The following is a 9,971-nucleotide window of genomic DNA, read 5'->3' as shown; positions in this document are numbered from 1 at the left end:
TGGCCCCCTCCCCTCCAGTTCTCCTCCCTCCTCCCCCCTCCCCCCTCCCCCTCCTTCCTCCTCCCTTCTCTTCTTCTCCATTCTTCTTCTTCGTTCTGCAAAACTAGGAAAAAAAGAAAGAAAAAAAAAAAAATCGACACCAAAACGACGTCGTTTTGGTGTCGAGCCAACTGTCGGGCCATGAAATTCGAGCTACGTAGCATGATCGTTTTTAAAATTAAAATCCAAATTTTCTAAACTCATTTTTTTGAAAGTTTTGGAGTTTTTGTTTGGTTATTTTGCAAATGGGACAAAGTTTTTTAAAAACTAACATGAGTGTATTTTTTGATGTGATAATTTTTTTAAAAAAATTGTTTCTCTCCTTAAATTAAAGGAAAACTTAAATTCACAATAATGTATCTTTTAAAAAACTAAACAAAAAATCCTTTTTTAATTTAAAATTTTCATTTTTTTTTTATACAACGGAAATAAGTTAAAATTTTCAAATCGCCTTTTAAAAAAATAGAACTAAACATGATTATTATTTTTAATTTTTTTCAAATCACCTTTTAAAAAAATAGAACTAAACATGATTATTATTTTTAATTTTTAATTTGAAAGTATTAAACCATCGTACGCTGCTTGCTTGGGTAAAAAGCAAAAGCAGGTCCCTGGCAATAGCGCAGATGAATTTATTTCCCCAAATTGAATAAAAATTTGGAGTCCGGACCTCAATTGGACTTCATAGAGACCATACTTAACAGTAGTAGACCGTATATATAAACCCGCACTGAAAGCCCCCCTTCTTTCCTCCGTCGTCACTCATGTATTTCACACTCCTTTCCTCTCTCTTCCTCTCCAAGTTTCTCTCCATAGCGTGACTCTCAATCCCCGCCGTGTCCTCCTCCGATCCTCTGTCCGATTCCCCTTCCGATCATCAGGTACTACTCTCTCTCTCTCTCTCTCTCTCTCTCTCTCTCTTTATATATATGTATATGTATATGTATATGTATATGTATGTGTATGTGTATGTATCTCTGTAATCGATTCATTTTTACGATTTTTCTACTCCATTTTCTCTACTCGTGTGGTTTGGTTCAGTGAAACGGTGTTGATTGGTGAGATTTTCTCTATTTTCTGTATTTGAGTGTGATGTTGGGTGTTTTTTGTTACAGGTTCGTCGGAGGTAACGTTTTGTACTACTCCTTCAATGCGCTACTCACAATCTACTGAGCTATAGAGAGAATCGTCTTTTTGTTTTTCATTTCTTGAATTTGTCTTCCGTGTTGAGTAATACCTAAAATCATTCTCTCTTTGCTGGGGGGATTTAGAGTTAAATTACTTGAAATAATCATATATGTTGACATGCATGTGTGGATGGGTAATTTTCATGCATTCATGTGATTCTCATTTTTAAAAGAACTTTGTGTGCTGATTGTAGGATGATGCTTGATGGTCCTTGTATGTTCTGTTTAGTGTTGTGTTTGTATTTTTGTTTAAATCTAAAACTTGACCTAGTGATGAATCAAGGGTTTGTGAACTTGTTACTTTCTAAAGGCCTAGGGTTAAGGTCTCTTCTATTGTCACTGTGAGTGCAGTTTCCTTTTTACTGTTCTCCTCATTGTAAAAAAAGGCGGAGAAATAGAACTTATAATTTTCTATATTCTAATTAATTGGTGTGGAACAAATGCTTATCTTCAGTGACACAAGTATAAGGAATTGAAACCCAATTGGAACTTGTGCATTTCAAAATAAATAATTATACAATCACAATATTCATTAGAACTGTCTGTCCTCTTGAAGTTATAAGAGCCATATACTCAGTGAAACTAAGTGAATTTGTATCGTCTTTACACAATGATGAGTTTAATATTTTTAAATGTTATGAGCGCCAACTGAATTGGCTTGCATTTTGTTTGAGAACTACTTTCAGCACATTTACTAGCAATTTTTTTTCCCTTTACCCAGAAGTGAATACTTTTTATTTTATCTATTATTCAAATAGAATTAGAAGGCATAACCCTGCTATCAGTTTACTCATCTTTGTGTAAAGCGATAGTGTCTCACATTTGTCTATTTTCATTGGTTTTTACCAACTTTATGTCAAATTGTTGTGGGCTTGCAGGGTCGGCCCAGGTATATCTTTGGGTTCTAAGTGAAAACTTATAATTGGGTCGCTTTATGCATATATATATAAAAAAAAAAAAACCATTTGTTAAAAATTTACCTCAAAAAGAAGTTGTGTAATGTAGATTCAAAGGTGGTGTAATGTGAGGCACACCCAAAAATAATGTGACCCTAAACATATATTTTGGATTGTGTAGTTATATTAATTGGATTCAGCTTTTATTTTTGGGCCTACTAATAGTATAAAAGTTGCAATTATTTAGGCGCCCTTAAAATATGATAAAATTTTAGGGGCCTGTAAAATGTGAACGCCCAAGGCCTGCCTTGCATGCTTGTGGGGATGTTGGTATGAATGTGTCTGTGCATGTGTTTCTTCTTGATAACTATATTTGTCTTATAGTTAGTGCTAATGACATATGAATGACTTCATTGGCTTTAGATTTGACTAACCTTTTATGTCCTCAATTTTTTCTAGTAAGTAACCTTTTCTTTAATAAGTTTGTTCTTTTTACTATGTATTTTGTTGTATGACTTCCATCTACATACACTGTAGTCACCATAGAAACATGACACCTTAATGATATGTATCTTGGGATGCCTGATGATTGATTTTACTGAGGAAGTGTTTTTTTGTTTTTTTTAACTAGAAAGCATTAAATTATGTATTGATTTGTCTTTTGGAGATGTATTACAAAATAAAGTTTCAAGAGGATGCTTGATTTTAGTCAAGAAATATTTTTCTCTTTTATAAAGTTGAAAATATATTAAATTATTTTGTAGGAGTTTTTGAGGTTTTCAAAATGACAATGCCAATTTCCATTAATGCTTGTGTTATGTCATTATAATCATCTTATTTACTCTATACTACAAGTTCCAAAGTAGAAAAAGAAAAGCTAATGTTGATGATTGCTAACTTTATATTTCATCTAATTATTTTGTATTATTTAGATAAAGATGGATGACATGTTTATTGCCTAATGACTATACAATTAAATTTTTATCTGGATTTATCAAATTGACTTTGTCTCTGTTGGCTTAGGGCAATGACATTTTGTTTTTCCATTTAGATGTTGGCCTTTTTTCTTTTTTGACTTGTGAAGTTCATACTTTATGATGGTAGACTCCTATTTAGCTTGTATTTAAGTTTCCAGCGTCTTTTGTGCCCCCTCTATATGCTTAGATATTATTTACCAGCGATTCTTGTCTGTCATATCACAAAAATCTAATATCTTATAGAACATTCATTCAAAGAAAAAAATTAGTTTCTATTTCATTTCTCTTTTTCCTTTACTTTTATTTTCTATTTCATTTTTTGAATACAAACTCTCTCCTAACTAACCGTAGACCACGCCCTTGCCTTTACAAACCTCCCCCACCTGTTTTACAACCTCTATCATTGAAGTATTCTACTTCCCCACCTCAAGCTCCCCAGAAAAAATGCCTATCCCAAGGCCCCTAAGATTCCTTCTTTAACTTCTAACCAGCCAAACCACTTTGAACTCCAGCAACTTGTGAGTCCTTTTAAGGCCTCTACCCTCTCTTTACCACCAGCACAAACTTCTCACTCACACCATCTTGAATGAACTCAAATGACTTCTGTCCAAGCTGCCCTATCCATCCTTCAATCGATGACGCTATCTCTCCCTCTAGCCATGGACAATATGATGTGAGTACTCATTTGCAATGAAACAAAATATATGTTCCAGTGAATTTTTCACTCTGCTGAATACTGTGAGGAAACAAACCTTCTGCTATGACCCCACCTCTAATTATGTTTTCTAAGATTATTGTTTTGACTATTCAAAACTAGCTGAATTTCGTTACATGATTATTATGTCTTGTTTGCTTTGTTTCTGGCCATGGTTGAGTTGCTGGAAGGCATATGAGAGCAAGAGCACACTTATTGAAATATGCATTTAAATTTCATTTATCTTAAAATCAAGCATGGGTCAAGTTCATCTCAAAACAAAATAAATGTATAACAAATTTAAGGGCAAGATGTTAAGTGATGAACATAAAGGTAGCCTGTCAACTGAACTGACAAATTTAGAATTTTGTAGTCTTTGCTTTAGTAACTTGATCCTCTTCTCATCCAAAGCCTTTTTCATGGAGTGAAGCTATTCCATAGCATTCTTTCCATGCTGATGAAGATCTGCCATAACGTGTCAAACTTTCAAGGTGGTGTTGGTAGTCCAATGTTCTTTTCTTAATGGTAGTGGCTTGGGTTCTACGTACAGTATATACAAGTCATGAAAATGCTAGTCATAACACTAACAATGTGATATGTTGTAATTTGATGTGATCAGTTATAGTTGATTACTAGTTATGTTGTTCAGTTGGTATTTGGATGGTATTCCTGGAGAACAACATAGAACAAATGACACAAGGCAAGAGTTACATTTATGTTAAATGCAGAGGTTGAATTGTCAGCTATGCCTTGTTTCATTCCCTTATGGTAGATTTTGAGTTCTACCTAAGGTTGCACATAAAAACTCTTACCAAAATCATTGTTCTCAGAGCAAAAGCAAGAGTTGCATTTTTTTTTAAGTCCTTATCTGTGGCTCGCTTCTATTGATTGATGGGAGTTATGATGCATATCGGTGGCTCTATTGGGTCACCAGCAAAGAACAACACCACATGTTTCTGATCATTATCTACTGTGTAGTCTATGTTAATGAACCATTTATTTTTTGCTCTCTGCATGTTTTTTGTGTACCTCATTACATTTATGTTAAATGCACAGAATGTTTCCCTGCATACTGCCTGTACTAGCTGATAAGCTGTTGGCATTTTGCTGCCTTTGTTTAGTTTAAAAAATTATGCTGGGGTTCAGTTTCAATTTCATTGAGCCTTAATTTAGTAAAATTTGCTATCTGAGATAAATTTTTTTAACAAGACCAGAAAGTTAGTGCAAACTACAATGAGTTCAAGAAAAGGGGGTGGAAAGCCATTTGTTGCTGGTACTGCTGACTCATCATCCAAGGGGAAAGGCACATCTGAGGCCTCTGACCCAAAGGTGGATCAGTTGAGTCAGGGTGTAGAAGATGTCAGCCTTGATTCTGCACAAGATGGAAAATGGGAGGTTTGTGTGAGGAAGCCCAAGAATAAAGCTGGAAGCAGTGCTGCCAAATCTTGGGTTGGACAGAATTCCAATCCTAAAGCATGGGGACATCCTGATGTGGTTCAGAAGTCAGGCATGCGGAGTAATGGTGGAAATAGCTGGCCAACACCTAATGCTGATCCTAGGAGGCCTGCTGGCAGAGGAAATCCGAGGCCTCAGTCATCTAGTAGAGGTTTTGAAAACAACTATGTTGCATCACAACCTGTTGTCCCTCCTCCTTTGGAACATGGATGGAACTGGCGTGCACGAGCTGCTTCTACTGAGTCCTCTGAAGATGGCACAGGAAAAAAAGAGATCCACTTGGATCCCCATTCTATTGATGATGATGATGATGACAAGATTGTCAATGATGACGACTCGGATGCAATTGTTACTGACGATGAACTATTAAGTGATGAATTTGATTCTGATGCTAGTGAGAAAAGCCACGACTCTCGCAAGAAGAGTGGATGGTTCAAGCCCTTCTTTGATATCTTGGATAAGTTGTCTGTTGAAGAAATCATGGAACCAGCTAGACAGTGGCATTGCCCGGCATGCCAAAATGGTCCTGGTGCAATTGACTGGTATCGAGGTCTGCAGCCTCTCACCACGCATGCAAAGACCAAAGGATCAAAGAGGGTGAGGGTCCATAGAGAATTTGCAGAACTTTTGGATGAGGAGCTGCGCAGGCGGGGTTCTTCAGTCATACCAGCTGGTGAAGCATTCGGTAAATGGAAAGGTCTTAATGAGATTGACAATGATCGTGAGATAGTTTGGCCTCCCATGGTTGTCATTATGAACACAATACTTGAGCAGGATGAAAATGAAAAGGTACAGTTAATGTTGCTTGTTTCCCCGTGATGCTGACATATGATTGAATTTCTGTCTACGTTTCTAGAAGCAATCCGGCTGCATTACTTTCTTTGTTAAACTAAATTTGTTTGCTTGATATTATAGTTGAACTTTTCTTTTGAAATTGTATTTGCAGTGGACAGGCATGGGTAATCAGGAGCTTCTCGATTACTTTAGTTCATATGATGCAAAGAAGGCCCGACACTCCTATGGTCCACAGGGGCACCGGGGAATGAGCGTATTGATTTTTGAGGGGACACCAATTGGTTATTTAGAGTCTGAGCGTCTTCATAACCATTTCCAGGAACAAGGAACAGATAGGGAGGCTTGGGATCATTGTCGAATCCTATTCTATCCTGGTGGGAAGCGCCAACTATATGGTTACATGGCAGAGAAACGAGACTTAGATATCTTCAATCAGCATTCCCAAGGTTATTTCTCTCTCCCTGTGTGAGTGTGTGCCCACATGTGTATGTGTATGTGCGTGAATTTAGTATTCTAATAACTGATATCCCATTTTGTTTGACATGCTTCATGATTGAGTAGGCAAATCCAAACTGAAGTTTGAGCTGAGATCATATCAGGAGATGGTCGTGAACCAGATGAAGCAAATGGGTGAAGATAATCAGCAGCTGATCTTTTTTAAGAATAAGGTGGCTAAAGAGCAAATGCATTCGAAAGCTCTTCAAGAGACTGTTCATTTGGTGACGGCAAGGCTTCGCAAGACAGAGGAGGAAAATCGCATTGTTAGGCAGAGAAGCAAAATGCATCATGAACAGAACAAGGAAGAGGTAATAACAGAACTCAAAACTCAATATAGTGCCAGGGCTAATTTCTGGATAAGATGGATTAGTGATAGTTGTTTCTAGAACTTTTGTAGTGCACTGTTGCTGTGGGAAGTATGTGGGCCATGGTCTTTTACAATAGCCCTAGGTAGTGGCGTTTGTTTCTGTGACAATTATAATAGCAACCAGAACCCTCAATGCCACTAGAATTGTTTGTCTTTCTTTTCAAGTGCCCAAATTAACTACTACATTTATTTGATGATAATAGGTTCTTATAACCATTTTGTTTAGATGCCCTAGTGGATGATTGAAATGCCATTAAATGCTACTTTTTTAAATTCTCTGTTTCATGCATAAACACAGTAGTCTTTATTTTCACTTACTGGGCACACTTTCATGCACATGACTTTACAATTTGAATCCTTCTGTTATGTTTTTATGCAAAAGATTTCCTTCACACTACAGCTACCATTTAGTGAATTTTCATATTTCATCTAATCATGTATTCTTCACATTTTTGCTTATTCTCCTAAAGTATAGGAGGTCCTACCATGCATTCTATACTGCGTTAATTCAGGAAAAAGTTGAAGAAGTTAGCCTAGTATCTGTGTATGTTGATAGAAGTGTTTTTTTCCTTTTGGGGTTGAATAAATAGTTCTTTATTGTGTTATATCTATCCAGTTATCTCAAGCTCTTGTTAATAGAGGTATTAAGTCGGCATCATTTTACTTAAGAAAATTTTCCAGTTTACACATTACATGGAAAAAGATGGTTTTTAAAAATCAAATAAAATAAATCTGCTGTGTATTCTCCTGTATTGAAATGAACATTATGTATCTGATTCGAAATGTCCGTCTGCTCGTTTGGTACCTCTTGTAATTTAATATCAGCAATACGTCTTGTGATTTATTATCAGCAGTTCTTGTGGACTTGCAATTGAGTGTCGAGTAGGTAAAATAACAGATAAACCTGATATCTTTCTTTGACGCAATGAGTTTTAATTATTACTCTTCTTTTGTTCAATTTATTTTTCTACTAGTTTGGAATTTTTCTTTGATGGTAGTAATTTGTTTTCTTAGTTGTTCTGTTATTTCACTTTTTCTTCCCTTGTTAGTCGTGCTTGTCATTTGATTGTTTCATTTTCAAAATTCCTTAGATGGACTTTCAAGAACAATTCTTCAAGGATCAGCTCAAAGTCATTCATGAAGCTAGGGAAGAAACAGAAGACAACTTTGAGAAGATACAACAAGAAGAGCGAGAGAAGGTGAAACAATCAAATGCAAATATTTCTACGAGGTAATTTGCTTTGCTGATTTACATTGAGCTGTGTACATTTTCTGTCAGTAAGTTCTATAATTTCAAGTACTTTATTAGTCTGCTGCCAAGGTAACTTTGCAGCTTGTTTGGGTTTTGTAGCATGCATTTAGGCCCGACTATTTTTCGGCTTTTTATAATTTACTGCTACGCAGCTATATCTATAAGTAGGCTTCCAATCGTGGCTGTAAAGATGTTACCCAAGTGTAAGTGCATACCACCATGCAAGTCTTGTGTCCGGTTGATTGTGCATGAGAATGACGGGTTTGTGTGAACTAGAATTATTTACAGGTTCTTATTCTAAGATTAAGGTAACATATATTTTATCCCTCTAATTGTTTCCTTTTCCCCGTTTTGCTTAACATGCTTTGGTTTTATAGGGACAAGGAGATAGCAGAATTCATCAAATCCCAGGAGAAGGAGATGGAAGAATTTGTGGCAGAGAGGGAGAAACTGATATCAATTCATGAAGATAAGAAAATTGCCATGAAGCGGAGGCATTGGGAGGAAGAGGTTGGGCTGGAGAACGAGCTTACTGCTGAACTCAAACGGCTGATGGACAAGTACAATCCGCAGCGCTCAGAGGAAGGCAACGACAAAGATCTGTAAGACATGAGAGAGTGAGAGAGAAACTAAAGCACATCCAACACACTCTTTTTAACTCAAAATTACTGAGAAACTTCAGATAGTTTTGAAGATCTCAACTTTGCGGAAACAATAGTTTCAAAGAATATACAAAATAGAAGCTAAAACTGGTCATGGAGCTTGTCTACTACCAGGGCTTTACATTTACAAGTTCTGCTCTTATGGCTTTAGTTTTCTGCTTGATGAATGAAATGTTTCCTTGATTAAAATTTTCGTAATCTGCATATCATATCAAATATATGGATGCTGATTAGCTTGTTGGCTGCCTATTTTCATGATGAAGGTCTTCAGTATTGCACATCATTTATACATCATATCGTATAGCTTGTTGGCTCAAGGCAAGTTGTTTTCTATTAGATCTTGAGATTTTGATTTTAAGTATTTGGTTGTGCATGTGCATGTGCATGAGCTTTGAACTGCAGCATTTTTTTTATTGTCTGTTTTTTTTTTTTTTTTTTTTTGGTTAGATTTATAAAGTTAAAAATGTGATTTTGTGTTTGACTGTTCCATGTGGTTATACTTACATGATACTAGGTACTTCTGCTATTGTTTGGGCAGCAATACTGTGAATGCTGTAGGTCACATGTTCCTTATGGTAGTATACATTGTATTGAAGTTGTATTCATATATATATATGTATATAGCTGGTTGAGATTTATCTTCTTTTTTTTCATTTTTTATTTTGAATAATTCACTAATGGTGGTTTTCTTGGTTAATTATGTATCAGTTTTTTTCGTAATTATGTAAATTTTTGTGGTCAATTATGAAACATTTTTTTTGTAATTATGCAATTATTATTGGTTAATTATGAAACATGATTTTTTTTTTTAAACAAATTATAAATAAGGTTTGTTTAAAATATGAATCGGTTTTATAATATTAAAAATTATAATTATCGTTTGTTATAAATTTTAATTTAACACATTATTTGAGTAAAAAAAAATTTGTTTTTTTTTTGTAATAATAAATTATTAAAAAATATTTTTTATATCATTAAAAATTATTAAGTGAATTAATGATTTATTTATTAATAAAATGATTGATATAAAAATTATTAATTTTTTTAAAGATTTAATTATTAATAAAATTGATAATTTATTATGCAAGTATGATTCATGTATTAATAAAATTAGTCATTTGTATATATATGTATTTTCTTTTTTATTTT

At 34.9% G+C, this 9,971-nt stretch overlaps 1 protein-coding gene across 2 annotated transcripts; it reads left to right on the top strand.

Annotated features, from left to right (window-relative positions):
- The first annotated feature begins 659 nt into the window (after window positions 1-659).
- Window positions 660-9,011, top strand: SGS3 (XS domain-containing protein / XS zinc finger domain-containing protein-like protein). Of its 2 annotated transcripts, XM_028238780.2 has the most exons (7): window positions 699-920; window positions 1,155-1,165; window positions 5,008-6,037; window positions 6,195-6,489; window positions 6,605-6,849; window positions 8,000-8,139; window positions 8,538-9,011. In XM_028238780.2, the coding sequence occupies exons 3-7, from the start codon at window positions 5,027-5,029 to the stop codon at window positions 8,764-8,766; spliced, it is 1,920 nt and encodes a 639-aa protein (XP_028094581.2). In that variant the 5' UTR covers window positions 699-920; window positions 1,155-1,165; window positions 5,008-5,026; the 3' UTR covers window positions 8,767-9,011. The 2 variants fall into 2 exon arrangements, with proteins under 2 accessions (XP_028094583.2, XP_028094581.2); XM_028238782.2 differs by lacking the exon at window positions 1,155-1,165 and having other exon boundaries at window positions 660-920.
- The last annotated feature ends 960 nt before the right edge of the window (window positions 9,012-9,971 follow it).

The sequence above is a fragment of the Camellia sinensis genome, chromosome 1 (genome assembly GCF_055761805.1).
Source record: "Camellia sinensis isolate YWXY chromosome 1, ASM5576180v1, whole genome shotgun sequence".
Lineage (NCBI taxonomy): Eukaryota > Viridiplantae > Streptophyta > Magnoliopsida > Ericales > Theaceae > Camellia > Camellia sinensis.
Note: the sequence above shows the minus strand (reverse complement) of the source record. Positions and strands in the feature narration are given on the sequence as shown.

Excerpts from the sequence above, each read along its gene's own strand:
- SGS3 (XM_028238782.2), top strand. The coding sequence starts at position 5,027 with ATGAGTTCAAGAAAAGGGGGTGGAAAGCCATTTGTTGCTGGTACTGCT. Across the intron at positions 6,038-6,194 it reads AGCAGGATGAAAATGAAAAG|TGGACAGGCATGGGTAATCA; the intron begins GTACAGTTAATG and ends TTGTATTTGCAG. Across the intron at positions 8,140-8,537 it reads AATGCAAATATTTCTACGAG|GGACAAGGAGATAGCAGAAT; the intron begins GTAATTTGCTTT and ends TTGGTTTTATAG.